A 21,413-nucleotide genomic window follows, 5' to 3' on the forward strand; every position below is an offset into this window, starting at 1 on the left:
TTCCTGCGCTCATTGAGCCGGCAGGGATTAGTCGGGATGATGGCAAGAGACCTGATGGATTGACGCTGGTTCCCTGGGAACGGGGACGGGCGCTAATGTGGGACGCAACTTGCGTTGACACATTGGCCCCGTGTCATATCAGGAAGACAGCATCAAGACCGGGAGCCGCAGCAGAAACAGCTGAAAACGGCAAGCGGCGCAAGTATGCCTCTCTTATAGAGAGTTACATTTTTGTGCCGTTTGCCGTGGAGACCCTGGGGCCATGGAGTCTTAGTGCTAAAAATTTTTTACGAGACATTTCACCGCGATTAATAGCCTCAACTGGTGACAGAAGGGCTGGCTCATTTTTTGCGCAACGGATCAGCCTGGCTGTCCAGCGCGGAAATGCAGCCAGTATTCTTGGCACCATTCCACGCGGTCATGATTTATATAGTAATTAGATAAGGCTAGCTTTAAGTTTTATTGTATTTGCTTTATCGTGCAAAAAAATAAACATTTTCTTTCAATTTATCATTAACTTGTAGTAATATGGCTATAAATTCATAGGCGTGTCAGCAAATATAATAACAGCATACCTCGTGGTAAATGGGCGCAAGTTCCTTCTCTCGCGCTTTCATTGTTTTCTCGGAGGCCGTTAGTTCCGCGTCCAACTCGCGAACACGGGTCTCGGCTACAAAGGAAAATGGAAAAAATTACCCAAAACAGTTTTTTTACTTCTCATGCTCGTAAAGTTCTTCTTTATGCTGGATGTAAGCGGACTAAAACTGCTTCTTATGCTCTCGTGCATAAATGGAAATTTCAGTAGTGCCCGAGCCTAGCCTCACGTCGACAATTCTCCAACCTTGAACTTGCGCTATGCGTGATATATCGCTCTACAAATTTGACGTTTCATTTAAAACCCTCTGACCTTGTACCTGCGCAGTGGGTGATTTACCGATGTATGCCTAGAGCATATTATGTATTGAACAATAATATCATCTAATTTTGTAAGGTTCGAGCATGCAAACTTGATCGTATGTCAATGGAGCCGATTCTCTTGTACACAATCTCTAAACTAAATTAACGGGTCTAAAACTAGTGCTATCCTTTTCCGCAAGCAATATTATGAAAGGGATAGCAATAGATTTAAACGTGCCACTTTAGTTTAGTTTAGAGATTACAAGATACAAGAGAATTAGCCACAATGTCAATTTACAAGAGAAGTTTACATTCTGATTGGATTAAGCTATACTTCAGCATTATAGGCGGGAGATTTTAGAGTCCCGCAAATTGCTATTGCGCATCTCATTAACATCGAAATCGAAAGTCATTTTGACGTCAGCCGAAATAAAAATATACCATCAGCTCGAAACTTCAGTCTAGTGCTGACGTCACTAAAATGGCGGCCACGCGCATTAGCAAATGTTTACCTTGCTTGCCGGCTTCAGTCTTTATTAGCACATCATCGATGGAGCCGCGACGGTCGAGGTTCTTCGAGATGTCATTTATTTGCTCCCTGATTTCTAGAAAAACATTACAGATTTAGAAAATCTAAATATAATAAAGGAAAAGGTGACCGACTGACTGACACGCACAGCTCAAACTACTGGACGAATCGGGCTGAAATGTGGCATGTAGATAGCTATTATGACGTAGGCATCCGCTAAGAGACATTTTTGCAGGTGAAAGAGCTCCTGAAACGACGATATGTCAAATATTGGGCTATGTTGACATAAAGTCATAGAAAAATAGGGCTATATTAGGGCTAACTGCGTCAAATGTACTAACATTTGACGCCTGCCAGTAACGTCGAAGCCTCGATGTTTTGTTAGAAGTTCCATAACTGTCGTGAACTGTGGTTTCAGTACGACACCGCGATAAGGCGCATGAGTTATATAATAAAACTGCCATACCCCTTCCAAGTTAGCCCGCTTTCATCTTAAACTGCATAATCACTTACCAGCAGGTGAGATCGCAGTCAAGAGCAAAAATGTGCGGAACGAATGTTTCTGGTATATATCTTACCCGAGGCTCTGGCGCTGAGCCTGAGCAGTTCAGGGTCGAGCCGGTACATGGTCTTGAGGATGTCCTTCTGTTTGTACTTCACCTCCACGATGCCCTCTGCTTCGAGGACTCCTCCTCTGCGAACGTGGATAAAGTTATTATCATTATGAGAGTGACTTTGCTTGCAGACGGCCGGAGAAATGTTGACGTACCATGATTGAATATTGAAAAATCTTGCAAATCTCTTCTTATTACAAAAACATGCACAGCTTAAAAGTGTCAACGCACTTGAGCGACGCTGCGCGTCAAATATGCTTTATATGAGTTTTTATGACCATACAAACTCATACAAATTATATTACATATTATTATTACTTTATAAAAGGCCGGCAACGCATCGGCGGTTCCTCTTGTGTTGCAAATGTTCATGGTCGGCGGTAATCACTTAACATCAGGTGACCCGCCCGCTCATTTGCTCGCTATCTCTATTTTTAAAAACCATTGCCGCGCAGCGTCATTCCAAAATGCGTTTGGACCTTAAAGATGGACAGAAAATGACTAGTTTATTCTGGAAACTAGATGATCACACAGTTGTAAACTCGCATCGCACTGAAATTTCGAAATAGAATAGAATAGAATAGAATGTTTTTTTATTCATGTAAACTTTGTAAAAGTGCTTATGAATAGTCAGGTAGTTTTATAGTCAATTAAATCCTAAGGCCCTAAAGCCTCAGTCGTCACCTGGCATCATTGTCGGCGTACATCTCCATACGCAAGGAGTTGACACTGGGGTCCACGACGGCCCACGCGCCGCCGCGCAACTCGGCGCCGGGCGGGATGTACACCAGCACCGGCGCCGTGGCGCGCCGCAGTGCACAAACGATCTCCGCGCCGAACTTCAGGATCTGTTCGTACATGTCTGCGGACGAAGTTTAAAATAGAGCGTCAAAACACGTCAGAGTAAAATGAACCCAAAAGGTGCTGGATTTAAAGTTCAAAATTCACTACCAGTGATTTTATATCACCCGCTTGAAGCGTAGATAGCTGTAGATGTATGGTCAAACAAGTTGAGATTTAAAACAAGGCAATTAAAGTCCATTTTACGTTAGTGTTGTTTCGACATTCAAATTCTATCAATGCTGGTGAGATGTAAAAGATTCGTCATGTTATAGTAGTAAGAAAACTTACCTTTCTGCCCACCACTGAACCCTCTCCAGTTAGCGAATATGATTATGGGCAGATTTTCCCGCGAGAAGTCGTTGATGGCCTGAGATGTCTTGTATGCAGAGTCAGGGAACCACACCTGGGTGATACAAAGTCCATTTTAAAATTTTATTACGTTTTCAGATAACCTAAACGATTAGAAAGTTAAGATGGAAAAAAGTGGTAGTAATGTACACATGCACATAACGGGGCAATGACCCCGATTCTCTAGTCTCTGTCTAAACTAAATTTAGTGTGTCTGCATCCTTTTCTTTTTACTAATGCTAAAAAAGGAACGGAACATGACTTTCACATTTAAAGACTCTAAATTTTAGTGCACAATACAAATTTAAACAGTAGGTTCGCGAGTGCGCGCTAAAATCACGGGTTTTACCATCTAAAAATTAAATTTAGAAATGTCAAACTGCTTCTGTCCTTTTCATATTACAATAGTAAGAAGAGGGTGCGAATACTCTAAAATTAGGTTGTGCTTAGAATCGGTGCCAATATAACGAGTGTACGGGAGCGGTGTGCAGGCTCGACCGTACCAAAGGGGAGATCTCCCACCGAGCGGTTGGTTGTGCTCGGTAGCGCCAGCTGGGCCGACGGTTATGTCTTGAAACTTCTATATATAGTCCAGATTGCAGAAAACTCTGTTATTGCGAGTACTGTCGGCGGTACATTTGTTCGGGACTATGTCATCGATTGAACAGCGCCATCTAGTTTCCACATCTAGCCGCCACATCACTCTCCTCCGAGATGAACGCGTAGTGTGAAGCAGTGAAGAGAGGTGGCGTTGTAGCGTGAAGGCGTGTGAAAGAAGGGCAATGGCTGCTAACCAACCAGAGAAGCGGTAGACCAGGACGCTTGTAGCTGGTGATGGAGTGCAGAGCCATTGTGCCCCGAAGCTGTGCTACATCCGTCTTACAGGCCTCGATGTGATTGCTGTTGCTGTAGACTTGTTTGAGTTGGAGGAGACGTCGTGCTTGCGGTGTGTGATCCAAAGGTGTTGCGGTGTATGCGATCACCCTTGATCACGTTGAGTGCGCAGTGCGGAGTTCGGCGGTGTGCGGTTGATCTTCGATGACGTCGGCTGTTGTAGTGTGCGACCATTCTTGTTTTCGTCGGTTGTTGAGGTGTGCGACCGTTCTTGATCACGTCGGGGTCACCAATGTACGGGAGCGGTGTGCAGACTCGACCGTACCAAAGGGGAGATCTCCCACCGAGCGGTTGGTTGTGCTCGGTAGCGCCAGCTGGGCCGACGGTTGTATCTTGAAACTTCTATATATAGTCCAGATTGCAGAACACTCTGTTATTGCGAGTACTGTCGGCGGTACATTTGTTCGGGACTATGTCATCGATTGAACAGCGCCATCTAGTTTCCACATCTAGCCGCCACATCACTCTCCTCCGAGATGAACGCGTAGTGTGAAGCAGTGAAGAGAGGTGGCGTTGTAGCGTGAAGGCGTGTGAAAGAAGGGCAATGGCTGCTAACCAACCAGAGAAGCGGTAGACCAGGACGCTTGTAGCTGGTGATGGAGTGCAGAGCCATTGTACCCCGAACATGTAGCACAGCTTCGGGGCACAATGGCTCTGCACTCCATCACCAGCTACAAGCGTCCTGGTCTACCGCTTCTCTGGTTGGTTAGCAGCCATTGCCCTTCCTTCACACGCCTTCACGCTACAACGCCACCTCTCTTCACTGCTTCACACTACGCGTTCGTCTCGGAGGGGAGTGATGTGGCGGTTGCCACAATAGAAACTAGATGGCGCTGTTCAATCGATGACGTAGTCCCGAACAAATGTACCGCCGACAGTACTCGCAATAACAGAGTGTTCTGCAATCTGGACTATATATAGAAGTTTCAAGATACAACCGTCGGCCCAGCTGGCGCTACCGAGCACAACCAACCGCTCGGTGGGAGATCTCCCCTTTGGTACGGTCGAGTCTGCACACCGCTCCCGTACACGAGTAAATATATAATAGGTACGCGACCAGTCGACATGGCAATCGGGGTATGAAGTGAGTCGTGGAGGGGGGGGGGGGGGGGGGGGGGCTAAGCGTCCCCACTCCAATTGCCATGTCGACCTGTCGCGAACTATACCTGTCCGGCCTGTTGCACGGTCTTGGCCTCCGAGTCCCAGTTGGCGGGGTCGGCGGGCAGCGTGAACTCCACCGTGCGCGTCTCCACCGCCACCACGCCCACCGGGATGCCGCCCAGCCGAGCGCGGCCTGGGGACAACACACAACTATTTAGGGAAATTCACCAAAACCGCCGCTGTTATGAGGAAAGATACTGTGGCGGTTGCCACAAATACAACTAGATGGCGCTGTTCAATCGATAACATTTCATGACGTAGTCTCGAACAAATGTACCGCCGACAGTACTCGCACTAACGAGTTTTCTGTAATCTGTACCCGTAGTACAAGATTTTACGTCTCACCAAACGAAACCAAATTCGAGAGTCGAAATACTTCCGCGTTACAGTAAACTGGATCTTAAATGCCTTGTTTTAAAGCTCAAGTTTGTCTACACTTCTACAGCCAGCGCTCCAAGCGGAAACATTGCGAAATTAAAATCAGTGGCATTGAATATTTGACTTCAATTCAAGGCTGTTTAGGTCCATTTTACTGTAACTCGGAAGTATTTCGACTCTCGAATTTGGTTTCGTTTGGTGAGACGTAAAATCTTGTACTACGGGTACTGGACTATATATAGAAGTTTCAAGATACAACCGTCGGCCCAGCTGGCGCTACCGAGCACAACCAACCGCTCGGTGGGAGATCGAGCCCGCACACCGCTCCCGTACAATACAAAGTAAGGACCGCCAGTTCAGGGTTGGAAGCCAGGGCTAAGTCTACGTACCGGTGACCACAGTCTGCGCCCAGGGCTTCATGATCTCGTCGAAGGAGCCGACGTCAAAGAAGCCTGCCCTGGTGTTGTCGCCAGTAAGCATGAGGCGCGGATCGTGCGCGGCGCGCGGCGGCACCCACTCCACGGGTCTGTCCACCGGGTCCGAGCACCGCATTATCGGCACTATGCTCAGTTTGTCCTGGGAGAACAAATACATTACTTCCAAAAGAAATTTCCAAGTCACTTTTATTGATTTGTCAGTTGTCATCGTATTTTAACACCAATAATATTCTTCACAGCAAACAATTTAGATTCGTTAAAGGCTACTACAGGATTCGCTATTGATGCCGGAATTTCTTTAATTAAACATATTGTAATAATTGTATAGGAAGTATAAGATAGTTTAGAGTGCGCTGTCGCATTAGGGCTCCCTGTAAGGACAGTGTACACAATGATAAAATAAATAAATAAATATTCGAGGCATGGGAGAGGTCACAAGATGCGATCGGCGATCTATGATCTCTCCAAAGCATTTGATTTTGTTGATCTTCGGATTCTCCTGCGTAAATTCTAGTTTTACGGAATCAAAAATAAAGCACGAGACCTTATACAGTCATATCTCATTTATATCTTTTCAATAGATTGCAGAAGGTAGACATACTTCATGTCAAATCAGATGAATCTCTGGTCAAAATGGGAGTACCACAGGGATCCGTTTTAGGCCCGTTTCTGTTCTTGGTATACGTTAATGATTTGCTCCATATGCAGAACATCTCAGATAAAATATTCGCTTATTTTTTAAATTAAAAGACACCTTACGTAGAAGGAGAAAAAACATTGCTCTGTCCCGGGACCATAAGACAGTCATTTGACCACTGACCTTGGGCACGTAAGACAGCCATTTGACCGTGGTCCGTATGGCCTCCAGGTCGGTAGGCGCCACGGCGTGCGTGACTCCATTGTTGTGCATTATCTGTATACCCCCTAGTTGGTTGTTGCTGGCGTACACCGCTCGACCCAACACTTTGTTCAACGCTGCATAGCCGGTGAGGATGATGTACGAGGACTCCACTTGAATTACACGATGACCAAGCCTGATGAAGGAAAATAATTTAATTTAATTTAATTGTGTTCCATTAGTTTACCTACCTAGTTAGTTTTAAATACTCTGTGCCTAGTTTTCATATGCATACTATGTCCGTGTGTTGTGGACATAATTTTTATTATAAGTGTTAATTTCTCATTGGAGACTGCTTTGGTTTAAGTGTTTTTATATATATACTATCTATTTCTCTAATTGTAACTGTTTGTCTCTACAAAATAAAATAAATTAAATAAATACAAAAAGTTGATAAAAAAATTCAGGAGTCGGAGGACGGCCGAGAGAAGCGAAGCTTCAACTCATTTGTAATATCCAATTTAATCCGATGCGATCGGCAGGGTAAACACGTAAAACATTGCAGTAGCGACAGCAACAACGCGACAGTTCATTTGCTGTCTCTCTTCTTCTTCTTATTTTGCTTTGTCGCTATTGCTGTCTGTCTCTAGCCGGACGTTTGACAGCAATGATCGCGAGATTTAACCCTGTCGCAAGCCTGTCGCGAGATACGTAATCACCCCGCCGCACCAGTCTAGGTCAGTTAAGTCATCTCACACATAAAACTAACAAAGAACGTGGATTTTACGTATTTTGGAAGACCCTCTATTTTATCATTACTGAGAAATAATTTATTTTTGATATAGGCAATTAGCAAATACCCAATAGACTTTTAGTTTAATGTTCTACTGATATTTTTTTTACCAACAATAATATAAACACAGTAAACAGTACCTAAACAGTAAGGAATTCTGCTATACGTTCCAAAACGCGAGTAGCTGACGTGGTCTTGCAGCCGCTCTACTCAAATGGGACTGGGCAGGTCATGTGTGCCGTATGCCAGATGACTTATGGGCGAAATCTGCTTCGTTCTGGACTCCCCAGAATCATCAACGCCAGCGTGGTAGGCCGAGGCGACGTTGGCGTGATGAATTCGATAAGTTTGCAGTTACGTGGCCTGAAGACGTGTGACAGTACAGGCTAATTTAGAAACAGTACCTGACGACATAGGAGCCGATGCCGATGGCCCTGCAGGTGACCACGGAGATGGTGACGATGTCCTCGTACGCCTGAGCCGTCTCCCCCGCGATGAGACCCGCGTCGCGGAGGCATTCCACACCGAGGCCCTCTTCTTTGCCTGGAGACAAAAAGTGCTGACTGTTTTGGAAAGACAAAATTTTAATGTCTTACGCTGGAGATGCTGGAGGGCGATGGACAGAGCTATGCTTGGAGTTTCTCTACTTATCAAATCAGAAATGAGGAGATCCGTAGGAGAACTAGAGTAACCGACATAGCTCAACGGGTTGCGAAGCTGAAGTGGCAATGGGCAGGGCACATTATTCGTAAGACCGATAGACGTTGGAGTTCCAAGGTGCTGGAATGGCGACCTCGCACCGGAAGACGCAGTGTTGGAAGACCCCCCGCTAGGTGGATGGACGACATCAGACGAGTCGCAGGGAGCCGCTGGATTCAGGCGGCGCAAGACCGTGGCGTGTTGAAGTCCCTACAAGAGACCTATGCCCAGCAGTGGACGTCTACAGGTAGATGATGATGATGATGATGATGACGCTGAAGATTGACTTGTACCGTTTGTTTGTAATGTATCAATCGAGCTCTTGGCTCAAGTGTACTCCATTTTTACGGTTTGCGCTTGCGATATGCTCTCGCGTGATGAATTGCATGGAAAAATTAAGAAGAATGGGCAGGAACATTTATTGGAGACGAGAGTTAAAGAAGGCATTCCGAACCAGTGGTAGATGCAGCTGACGATTCAAAAATACTTGTAAAAGTTTAATTGAATAAAAATATGTTTTATTGATTTATTTATTTAACCACAACAAAATGGAAAAGTTGTGAAGGAAGCCTGGACTAGGGTAGGTACAATCTTTTGTGAAAGCAAAAAATGTTGGATGAATTGTGTGGAAGAAGGGATGCAAATTGGAAAAGAGTAAAAGGACCACCACGAATGTCAAAATTTGTATAAGAGGCCAGGTCCCAGAGGGCCTAACATGCGCCCCACGAGAAATATTTGTCTACGCATTTTCTCCTGTTATTCACAGAGATAAGACGAGTAAATGTGTAGACAAAATTTTCTCGTGGGGCGCATGTTAGACATGCAGGACCATAGAGCAGAAACAAAGAGGAGTTGGCCTAAGCAACTGTGCACTGTGATTTTCAACTAGGTCCTGACGTCATCACTGTGGGCGGGGCCTTAGTTAGTATGCTGTCTGCGTTCGTCAGGTTCACATATATTGAGACTCGTATTATCGGTGTGTTTTCGCGTTTTTAAGAACAAAAGGATGAAGTGTTGTGTTTTATCGTGTCAAAGTTATTCAGACAGACGTTCTGATGCTATGAATGGTATCACATTTCATTTGTAAGTAATTTTATACGTAATTATTAAAATAGTTCTAGATTATTGACATCTAGTGTGAGATAGCTGAACTATGTAGTGACATCAATATATCGATGTTAGGTCGCTAAGCGAGTAGTTTTGCTACTAACCCGCAGATGGGAAATTGAGAAGTGGGCGGCGTTCCACAACCCCTCACCCCGCAAAATGTCACTCGATATTTCATAGGGAAATCTTAATACAACATCTCCTCTTTGTTTCTGCTCTATGTGCAGGACACACAAAAAGTACACAAGACTTTGTGGGAATGATGACTCACCAATAATATCAGTGATCCTATATCTGGACTCGCCCTCGTCGTCAATCAGCTGCGCCTTGACGGAGTTGAGGGGCCCGAGCCGGGAGTAGGCCTCGGGGCTCAGGTACAGGTACTTGAAGCCCCGCTCGGGCCTCTCCGCGTCGAGCCAGGCCACTTTGAAGTCCGACTTCACTTCCTCCGCGACGCCGATACGTGCGCCGGAGTTCACGCTTATGTATATCTGTTGAGAAATCGAAAATTAAAACAATGGAATAAATACACGATCAAATCCGACAGGTAGAAATCCGTAGAAGTGTCTGAGTAACCGACTTAACGAAGTTTTTAAAGCTTTTTTAAAAATAGTGATAGCGAACAAACGAACAGGCGGGTCACCAGATGTTAAGTGATTACCGCCGCCCATGAACATTTGCAGCACCAGAGGAACCGCCGATTCGTTGCCGGCCTTTTAGGATTTTTTAGCTAGTTGCAATGTGCGGGACACATAGCTCTAAGGCTGAAATCTATAGAGCGCATTTTGACTCTGCTGTCTTAAGACACTGTTAAAACGAGACAGAGTAATATAGCTGGCATAAATCGGTCTCTTTTTAACAGTGTCTTCAGTATAAACAAAAGTCAAAGTACACTCTATAGGTCTCAGCCTGAGACTCGATAGACGTTGGGGTCCCAAGGTGCTCAATAGCGAACCCGCTCCGGAAAAACGCACCGCTAGAAGACCCCCACTAAGTAGTCAGACGAATTCAAGCTGACACGTATTTTATGGAAATACTAGCTGATGCCCGCGACTTCGTCCGCGTGGAATTAGGTTTTTAAAAATTCCGTGGGAACTCTTTGATTTTCCGGGACAAAAAGTAGCCTATGTCACTCTCCGGGCCTCTTATCTATATACATGCAAATTTTTTGCATGATTACATGCAAAAAATTACGTCAATCCGTTGAGCCGTTGCGACGTGATTGAAGGACAAACCAACAAACAAACACACTTTCGCATTTATAATAAAGGTGCTAATGCTAATTTGCAAGAGACATCCGTCCAGCTGTGGATGTGTGTCTTTCAGTTGACACGACGACCAAGGCGAAATACGTGGCTATCTGTGAATAACGTTGGACTACCAAGAGTGATACTTGACACTTACCCTGGGTATTTTCATCTCGCGCGCATATTGAGGTTCTGTAGTACTGGGTGTACTGGGTATACCTGGGGTCCGAAAGACCCCATGTAGTGCGTCAGATCGTTGGCTATCAATACTATGTCACGGCCCTCCGGACATTCCGGTGTGAACAAGGTCAACGTACATAACTCCGAAAAGTTAGAGGACTTCGACACTTACTCTGGGTATTTTCATCTCGCGCGCATATTGTGAGGCTCTGTAGTACACCCAGTCTTCCTGGGGTCCGAAAGACCCCATGTAGTGCGTCAGATCGTTGGCTATCAGCACTATGTCACAGCCCTCCGGATATTCCGGTGTGAACAAGGTCAACGTACATAACTCCGAAAAGTTAGAGGAGTTTGACACTTACCCTGGGTATTTTCATCTCGCGCGCATATTGTGAGGCTCTGTAGTACACCCAGTCTTCCTGGGGTCCGAAAGACCCCATGTAGTGCGTCAGATCGTTGGCTATCAACACTATGTCACGGCGCTCGGGACATTCCGGTGTGAACAAGGTCAACGTACATAACTCCGAAAAGTTAGAGGAGTTTGACACTTACCCTGGGTATTGTCATCTCGCGCGCATATTGTGAGGCTCTGTAGTACACCCAGTCTTCTTGGGGTCCGAAAGACCCCATGTAATGCGTCAGATCGTTGGCTATCAACACTATGTCACGACCCTCGGGGCATTCCGGTGTGAACAAGGTCAACCGCCAGGCCACCATGCCCACCTGGAGACAAATAACAATTCAATTAAGTGCTGCAACACGCAAAAACTATTGGACTCAACATAGGGTCTTGAATTGTAGTAATAAAATGATGTGTTTTTTTATAGTGGTAGTTTATGGGGTTAGAATTCATTATTAAAGAGAATAATTTAAAAAAAACATGATTTTTATTTATTTTGACATAACCAATCATTAACGTCACGCTGTACAGAAAGCGAATAATGACATCACAATGCGTAAACGACAAATATTTTTCAATTTTTTTAAAATAAGAAATATTTTCCAGCAGAAATTATTTTATTTTCATAGCGACTTCGTCCGCGTTGACTACACCAATTTCAAGCACCTATTTTATCCCCTTAGGGGTTGAATTTTCAAAAATCCTTTCCAAGCGGATGTCTACGTCATAATAGCTATTTGCATGCCAAATTTCAGCCCGATCCGTCCAGTAGTTTGAGCTGTGCGTTGATAGATCAGTCAGTCACCTTTTTCTTTTATATATTTAGATATAGATACAGTATTCCTTACAGTATTCTGTCCCGGCAACCTGGTCACTTCCACGGCTCTCCTCTCGCCGTCGGACTCCACCACGAGTTCCACCGAGCTCATCACGTTGTCTGGCGGTGGACCTGGTGTCATACAAACATTCCGTGTTTAACATTAATATCCTACTAGGTATTTTTACTAGTTAATTGACTTTTATATTTTCATATTATTATATTATTGTAAAGCTTGTTTAAATTATCAAACGTACTGTTATAAATTTATATTTAATATCTATTTAAGTAATCTGTAAAAAATTGTAATCCTAATTGGCCTTATTTTCAGTCTGTTATTATGTAAAATTAATATCGCTGTTAATTGCAAAAAAAAAAAATAAAAAAAAAAAAAAAAAAAACACTCAGCCTCAATAGCACAACCGGTAAAGGAGTGGACTGAAAACCGAATGGTCGACGGTTCAAACCCCGCCCGTTGCACTATTGTCGTACCTACTCCTAGCACAAGCCTGACGCTTAGCTGGAGAGGAAAGGGGAATATTAGTCATTTAACATAGCTAATTTTCTTTTTAAAAAAAAAAAAAGCACTGACCTATGTTTAAAACCCACGTTCTCTGTTAGTTTTAAGTTTGCTAACCATTTTAAATTATCGATTATACTAAAAAAGTAAAGTTCTTGCAATTGAGTATATATGACTCAAATTTTGTTATTACTTTATTATAAACTCGGATAAAAATAATGACGTAAACTGAAAACACTAATTAAATCGATCAAATAACAAAAAAGTTATAAGCATTTAAATATTTCTGATTAGACAGAGATAGCGATATAGAATTTTGACGTCACACCGTACTAATGCCATAGTAGCTTCGTGCGGTTTCATACAAATTTTCGTTTTGCGAGAAAGGGATAGAAGACCCTCCCACTCCAAAATTAAAATACCTGTAACTTTGTAAATCTTTGTTGGATCTTAATATTTTTTTCAGAGTACGTCATTATTTTTATCCTAGTTTATAATAAAGTAATAATATTTATCAAATTCAAAAGTAGGAAAATACCCAATTCACGAAAGCTACTGAGCTTTACTTGTGGTAACGTCGTTTACATGGGCATTGCTTAAGTGTGTGTGCATGTCGGACCAATCAGTAGCGAGCAAGCGCTGTCAAACGCACACATTACCTTACCTTACCAGTACCTTACGTATACTGATACGACTTACAAGCATGAGTACAAGCATGAGCCTTCGTGCAAGAACTATACCACGAAAAGAAGGCGAAGTCATGACGTCACATCTGTGTATTTCATACAAGCAGTTTTCATAAGATTTGACTAGACTAGACACTTGCCAAATCCGGTTCTACGCCTTGAAAATGTTTCACAAATTCATATACTTCATCATCATCATCAACCAATAGACGTCCACTGCTGGACATAGGTCTCTTGTAGGGACTTCCACACGCCACGGTCTTGCGCCGCCTGGATCCAGCGGCTCCCTGCGACTCGTCTGATGTCGTCCGTCCACCTAGTGGGGGGTCTTCCAACGCTGCGTCTTCCGGTGCGAGGTCGTCATTCATATCGCCGGTCATATACTTACTATGATTGAAAGATTGTGCTATTTTACTGAAATTTTTTTTTGTCTTCTTTTTGGCGAGCAAACGAGCAGGGGGGTTATCACTTATGACCACTCACCATCCACAGACCCCTCGTCGATGCATTCCCGCCATCGCTTCTCGACGACTTGTCGGAACATGTCCGGGATGTCGTACACGTAGGTCGTACCTTGCGACGTTGCCTGCAAATACGTTTTATTTTCAACTAGCTTATGCTCGCGACTTCGTCCGCGTGGACAACACAAATTTCAAACCCCTATTACACCCCCTTAGGAGTTAAATTTTCAAAAATCTTAGCGGATGCCTACGTCATTATAGCTATCTGCATTCCAAATTTCAGCCCGATCTGTCCAGTAGTTCAGCTGTGCGTTGATAGATCAGTCAGTCAGTCAGTCAGTCAGTTACCTTTTATATGTTTAAACTAGCTTATGCTCGCGACTTCGTCCGCGTGGACTACAAAATTTCAAACCCCTATTTCACCCCCTTAGGAGTTGAATTTTCAATAAATCTTAGCGGATGCCTACGTCATTATAGCTATCTGCGTTCCAAATTTCAGCCCAATCTGTCCAGTAGTTTCAGCTGTGCGTTGATAGATCAGTCAGTCAATTACCTTTTATATGTTTAAATTGAGCCAAACACTCTTCAGTTCAACTCACTGTCACAGCCAAACGACCCACGCAATTGGGTTGAAATGTCGACAAATAAAAACATCAAATTAATCTTGGCATGTACCCGTTAGGTATCTAAATTAAAATATGTCAACAATTTGTTACCAAGAATCTCTTCTGCTGCAGATAGTCTTTGGTGACATATGGGGTCGAGATGGGCAGCCCGTGCATAGGGCCTTGTTTCGGCCCGAACGATTGGAAGATTATCTGTGAACAAACAAATATTATATGCGTATTATGTGCGATAGTAGCTTCGCTTCAACAAAACTCAGAATTTTTATAATTTTTATGATAGTGTTTTTACCTACACTTCAAGGAAATTACTAAATAATTTTAAATACATATCAAAATAGTCGCTTCAGTACTGAGTGAACACACATATCACCAATTTCGTCACTGGCAGTAAGCGAAACCGTGGCCGAGTGGTCAAGGCATCGGGCGCGAACCCCAGAAGATGCAGGTTCGATTCCTGCCGGTTACGCAATTTTTAATATGCATTTAAAATTAGTCAAAATATTATACAGGCTATAACCAGAACGCTAGCAAAAACTTAGCTTTATTGTTTTGACGACCTCCCTGGCGCAGTGGTGAGCGCTGTGGTCTTAATAGTGGGAGGTCCCGGGAATCCCGGTTTGGAATTTTAAAATTTCTAAATTTCTGGTCTGGTCTGGAGGAAGGCTTCGGCCGTGGCTAGTTACCACCCTACCGGCAAAGCCGTGCCGCCAAGCGATTTAGCGTTCCGGTACGATGCCGTGTAGAAACCAAAGGGGTATGGGTTTAATAAAAACTGCCATACCCCTTCCAGGTTAGCCCGCTATCATCTTAGACTGTATCATCACTTACCACCAGGTGAGATTGCAGTCAAGGGCTAACTTGTATCTGAATAAAAAAAATAAAAATAAAAAAAACTACCTAAACAGAATCCAATACCAATAACCATTTGCCTCATTTTGTAGTTTTAGTGATTTAGTATTTTTAAAACCCGCAATGTTTTGTGTGTGTGAAACTCAGGTCAATGCCCCGCCTACGACGCGGCATTGACTGCGAGTGGCATACGCAACGTTCGTTGATCTCTAGCGTCACTCAGATGTTTTATTTGCAATATATCGTAAACTTTTACAAAATCATATGATTTTTTTGGTATTATATCAGTACTATCACCTGTCTTCGTTTTTGCCAGCGTTCTGGTTACACTCTGTATCGTCTGTTGTACTCACCACACCAGTCCTTGGGTCAATGACTTCCTCGTAAGTGTACACGTCCAGGGTGTACCCGGACCCGTTGGACAGACACAGCCGGACATTCTTCGTGGGTTGTCCAGGGCCTGAGGGAATCAAAAATCAAAATCTTTTTTTATACAATTAAACTTTTCCCTACAATAAACGCAACTACCACTGGTTCGGAATGCCTTAGAAATGAGACTAGATACTATAAATTATATTCAAACTAACACTCAAACACAAGAGCTTGGATTTGACTCGCTCCAGCAATGCACGGGGCTGCAATGGCTTGTATAGTACGGTATAATAACATTGTAAATTGAAAAATTAAAAAGAGCAACCGCCGAGTTTCTTGCTGGTTCTTCTCGGTAGGAACGGCATTCCGAACCAGTGGTAAATTAAAACTACCTGACTATTCATAAGCACTTTTAAAAGTTTACATGAATAAAAAAACATTCTATTCTATTCTATTGCGGAAATTTCGGAATTTCGCATGCCAGTAGTGGCCGATTACATTGATACTTACTTACCTTGAAAATTGACTACCATTGTTACATGTCGTGATCAACCCATCACCGGCTCACTACAGAGCATGGGTCTCCTCTCAGAGTGAGAAGGGTATTGGCCATAGTCTACCACACTGGCCATGTGCGGATCGTTACATGTATTCTAGCAAAATAAACGAGCAATGCAACGGGTCTGTTATAAAATTTCGAAAAGACATTCAGAACCAGTGGTGGATGCATTAGACAAAAGTATTTGTAAAAGTTTATTTGAATACAAATATTTATATTCTACTAGCTTATGCTCGCGACTTCGTCCGCGTGGACTACAAAATTTCAAAACCCTATTTCACCCCCTTAGGAGTTGAATTTTCAAAAATCCTTTCTTAGCGGATGCCTACGTCATAATAGCTATCTGCATGCCAAATTTCAGCCCGATCCGTCCAGTAGTTTGAGCTGTGCGTTGATAGATCAGTCAGTCAGTCAGTCAGTCAGTCAGTCAGTCAGTCAGTCAGTCAGTCAGTCAGTCATTCAGTCAGTCAGTCAGTCAGTCACCTTTTCCTTTTATATATATATAGATAGATTCAATATTTAGCCTAGATTATTAGAGCCTCAATAGCTCAACGGGTAAAGGAGTGGACTGAAAATCGAATGGTTGACGGTTCAAACCCTGCCCGTTGCACTATTGTCGTACCTACTCCTAGCACAAGCTTGACGCTTAGTTGGAGAGGATAGGGGAATATTAGTCATTTAACATGGCTAATATTCTTTATATATATATTATATATATATATATATATATATATATATATGTATACAATGATTACTCACCTATCCGTAGTGTGAATCGGATCTCGGCTTGCAACACTCTCAGTTTCCACAGCCGTGGCCCGTAGCGCATCACCATACCCAGTACGGATTCCTCGATCTGAGACAAATAAATTTACATACAACTTTTATGTGATGTCAGTCTGGTTATTCAAATATATAAAAGGAAAAGGTGACTGACTGACCAACCGGCCGACCGACTTTAATATTCCAGCGTTTATTAAATTGATCGTAGCCGAGTTTTAGTTTTCAACTTTATCTTTTATACTATGTAGAGATTACAAAACAACCCCTGTGTACAGTGGCGTGCAGCTCATAGAAGCATAAACGCACTGCTTACCCTCATTGTAATAAATCAATGCTTATTTTTCATTATAACCTGACGTAAAATTCCATTTACTCGCCAACTTTATATATTCTATGCCACTGACGTTTATAGGTAATAATTAAAAGGCGGTCACTGAAAATCAGCGTTGGGGCGTCTGGTACCTCAGATATTTGCTCTAGAGGTTTGTGTCTGAGGGGCCCGACGTCTCAACACAAGCTGAGTGGCCTACCTGTTCGAGGTGTTGCACTGCTGTACAGGACGATATTGCCTACACCATGTACCACCTATATACCTCGAATAAACATTATTCTATTCTATTCTATTCTATTCTAAAATAAGTTCATACCTAAATGCATACCCTGGCTTGAACTTCTGTGCACGCCACTGCCTGTGTAGTACGTATACTACGTATTCATGCGTACCTTAGCGGTGTCCATAATGACCGTAGGCCCGAAGTTGAGGAAGATGTGATTGCAATCCGTCCTCTTTGCCAGCTGGTGGGAATATGCCACTTCCAGCTCGTCCATCGCTTCCAGCAACACTCTGAAACCAACAACAATTATCTAAATATATAAAAGGAAAAGCTGACTGACTGACTGACTGTTTTTTTTTTTTTTTATTTTTTTTTTTTTATTTTTTTTTATTTTTTTTTTATTCAGATACAAGTCAGCCCTTGACTGCAACCTTACCTGATGGTAAGTGATGATGCAGTCTAAGATGATAGCGGGCTAACCTGGAAGGGGTATGGCAGTTTGTATTAAGCCCATACCCCTTTGGTTTCTACACGGCATCGTACCGGAACGCTAAATCGCTTGGCGGCACGGCTTTGCCGGTAAAGTGGTAACTAGCCACGGCCGAAGCCTCCCACCACCACTGTTGAGTTGAGTTTCGATTTTCGCCACGCGCCAAGATTGCCTTGTCGCACTGTATCGTCGATTCAGAATGAAACTGAGAGTTCCCTCACTTAGTTCACTCTGCTACAATATTCCAAAGAAAAATCTTCTTCAAACGTATATAACTTACCTTTCACCTTCATTCTGCAGATACTCGAAGGACGCTTCCTTGGTGATGAGGTCCTGATGCCTGATGATGGAGCGGATGAAGAAGCGATAGTCCGTCACTTCCTGGCCTTTCTTGACCTGCCAACAAAATTGGGTATTTTCCTACTTTAGAATTTGATAAATATTATTATTTTATTATAAACTAGGATAAAAATAATGACGTAGGTACGCTGAAAAAATATTAAAATCCAACAAAGATTTACAAAGTTACAGGCATTTTAATTTTGGAGTGGGAGGGTCTTCTATCACTTTTTCGCAAAACGAAAATTTGTATGAAACCGCACGAAGCTACTATGGCATTAGTAAGGTGTGACGTCAAAATGCTATTTCGCTATCTCTGTCTAATCAGAAATGTTTAAATGCTTATAACTCTTATTATTTGATCGATTTAATTAGTTTTTTCAGTTGACGTTTACTAGTTTATAATAAAGTAATAAAAAAATTGGAGTCAAATACCCAATTATATTCAGAGAAACATTTCACGACTAGCTGACGCCTACTACTTCGTCCGCGTATATTTGGGTTTTTAAAAATCCCGTGGAAAGTGGCAACTCCTTGATTTTCCGGGATAAACCCTTCCTCCACTTTTACTCTCTTATTCTCTTTATAGCCTATTCGTAGCCTATTTCACTCTGCAGGTCTTTAATTATACCCACACAAAAATCACGTCAATCCGTTACGATGTGATTGAAGGACAAACCGACAAGCATACTCCATCTCAATATGCTCCAGCTGGAAGGCGGAGGCGGGCTCCAGGCGGCGGTAGATCGTATCCTCCGTGAAGTCGTTGCGAGCTCGGTACGTGAAGTTACTACATTACCTTGGCTTTGCCCAGATACAGATGCATCTTCTGGTTGCTGGTGGGTAGGGCCTCCAGGTCGTAGCTCCTCATGCGGTACAGCTCCAGCTGGAAGGCGGAGGCGGGCTCCAGGTGGCGGTAGATCGTATCTTCCGTGAAGTCGTTGCGAGCTCGGTACGTGAAGTTACTACAATACCTTGGCTTTGCCCAGATACAGATGCATCTTCTGGTTGCTGGTGGGTAGGGCCTCCAGGTCATAGCTCCTCATGCGGTACAGCTCCAGCTGGAAGGCGGAGGCGGGCTCCAGGCGGCGGTAGATCGTATCTTCCGTGAAGTCGTTGCGAGCTCGGTACGTGAAGTTACTACATTACCTTGGCTTTGCCCAGATACAGATGCATCTTCTGGTTGCTGGTGGGTAGGGCCTCCAGGTCGTAGCTCCTCATGCGGTACAGCTCCAGCTGGAACGCGGAGGCGGGCTCCAGGTGGCGGTAGATCGTATCTTCCGTGAAGTCGTTGCGAGCTCGGTACGTGAAGTTACTACATTACCTTGGCTTTGCCCAGATACAGATGCATCTTCTGGTTGCTGGTGGGTAGGGCCTCCAGGTCGTAGCTCCTCATGCGGTATAGCTCCAGCTGGAACGCGGAGGCGGGCTCCAGGTGGCGGTAGATCGTATCTTCCGTGAAGTCGTTGCGAGCTCGGTACGTGAAGAATTTGGGGAATTGCCGTCTGGGGAAGAAGGGAAAATTTTAATTACGACCTGTCTCTTCAAGTTTTTTTAGGGTGTAGGTTCTTAGAGTCCTGTATCATTTTGACTGTTACCGATTTGTGATTGACACAAATTTTTAAACCTGTCAAGTATTGATGAGGTTTAAAAAATTCTCTCGCCGATGTCACGGATTCTAATAATTAGGGGCATGAGTTTAATTAAAACTGCCACACCTCTTTTAAGTTAAGCCCGCTTCCATCTAATCTTATCTAATCTAAACCAGCCTGTGCTGTCCCACGTCTGGGCAAAGGCCTCCCTCAGATCCTTCCACAATTCCATCTATTGGAAGTTGGAACATAATATATAACATAATATATAGACCAGATAGAGTTTTACGATCAGCGGGAAAACTCATTCTAGCGCCACCTACACATCGGACAAAATACTTTAAGAATTCCTTCACGGTCACTGCTATCTGTTTATGGAACGAGCTTCCCTCGCAAATCCATCGTGCTGAATCCCTTAACTAATTTAAAATTGACGTCAAAGATCATTACCTATCTCTTTGCTATCATCAGTAACGGCATAGTTTATTATTTAAATCTATATGTGTATATATATCTATGTAGTCTTATGTATGTCTATTATACTTTATTTGTATGTATTAGTGTATTAACAATATGTATTTTATATTCTTATTATATGGTTTAGTTTATTTAGCTATTGGTATTTAGGTTTATTTTACGCCACCTCCCATTGTCCATTTGTTCGTTTTTTCCCTAGCGTTAAGGTTGTCTGGAAGAGATCGCTATTTAGCGATAAGACCACCTTTTTGTACCTACTTATTAAGATTTCTTTTTGTAACCTGTCATTTGTGTTTCTGTGGTGCAATAAAGTATATACATACATACATATGTAATCTCACTACATCTAGAAAAACTAAGAAAGAAAAATAGCGTTCTAGTTTTCTGAGTCTTTCTGTCATTCGATTAGCTGTTATCATTGTCGAACGTTTCCTAATAAACAATAAATTATATTTCTTATTGATTGAGTTTGTTAGGTGATGATCCACCTTCATTATTATTATTACCATCTTAGACTGTATCATCACTTATCATCAGATGAGATCGCAGTCATGGGCTTATTAGTAATGGAATTTAAAAAAGGCTTACTTGATGAGTAGCATGAAGGTGATGCGTCGCACGCGCTTCTGGTGCAGCTCGCGCGCATGCACGCGACAGAACTGTCCGAAGCGACGCGACACGGCGCTGTCGTCGCTCTCGCCGGTGTCACGGATGCCGATCATTAGGATGTGGATAGGTTCCAATGGCTACAACAAAATCCATATTAATATTTTATTTTATTTTATTTTATTTTATTTTATTTTATTTTATTTTATTTTATTTTATTTTATTTTATTTTATTTTATTTTATTTTATTTTATTTTATTTTATTTTATTTTATTTTATTTTATTTTATTTTATTTTATTTTATTTTATTTTATTTT

The 21,413-nt window shown here is 42.9% G+C and overlaps 1 protein-coding gene across 2 annotated transcripts in view; it reads right to left on the reverse strand.

Moving 5' to 3' along the window:
• Positions 1–21,413, reverse strand: part of ACC (acetyl-CoA carboxylase) — an 84,685-nt gene that overhangs the window by 6,039 nt on the left and 57,233 nt on the right. For both annotated transcript variants that reach the window (XM_034972088.2, XM_034972090.2), the window contains 20 exons: positions 21,079–21,236; positions 19,746–19,926; positions 18,363–18,478; positions 17,762–17,882; positions 17,015–17,111; positions 15,678–15,784; positions 14,566–14,667; positions 13,872–13,974; positions 12,214–12,314; positions 11,518–11,688; positions 9,810–10,029; positions 8,137–8,275; positions 6,922–7,135; positions 6,054–6,240; positions 5,292–5,419; positions 3,172–3,286; positions 2,725–2,902; positions 2,005–2,120; positions 1,410–1,502; positions 576–670 (listed from right to left, as the gene is read on the reverse strand). In XM_034972088.2, coding sequence (XP_034827979.1) covers positions 576–670; positions 1,410–1,502; positions 2,005–2,120; positions 2,725–2,902; positions 3,172–3,286; positions 5,292–5,419; positions 6,054–6,240; positions 6,922–7,135; positions 8,137–8,275; positions 9,810–10,029; positions 11,518–11,688; positions 12,214–12,314; positions 13,872–13,974; positions 14,566–14,667; positions 15,678–15,784; positions 17,015–17,111; positions 17,762–17,882; positions 18,363–18,478; positions 19,746–19,926; positions 21,079–21,236 — 2,742 coding nt within the window. The remainder of the gene's footprint in view (positions 1–575; positions 671–1,409; positions 1,503–2,004; positions 2,121–2,724; positions 2,903–3,171; positions 3,287–5,291; positions 5,420–6,053; positions 6,241–6,921; positions 7,136–8,136; positions 8,276–9,809; positions 10,030–11,517; positions 11,689–12,213; positions 12,315–13,871; positions 13,975–14,565; positions 14,668–15,677; positions 15,785–17,014; positions 17,112–17,761; positions 17,883–18,362; positions 18,479–19,745; positions 19,927–21,078; positions 21,237–21,413) is intronic.

Source organism: Maniola hyperantus, chromosome 9 (assembly GCF_902806685.2).
Source record: "Maniola hyperantus chromosome 9, iAphHyp1.2, whole genome shotgun sequence".
Taxonomy (NCBI): Eukaryota; Metazoa; Arthropoda; class Insecta; order Lepidoptera; family Nymphalidae; genus Maniola; species Maniola hyperantus.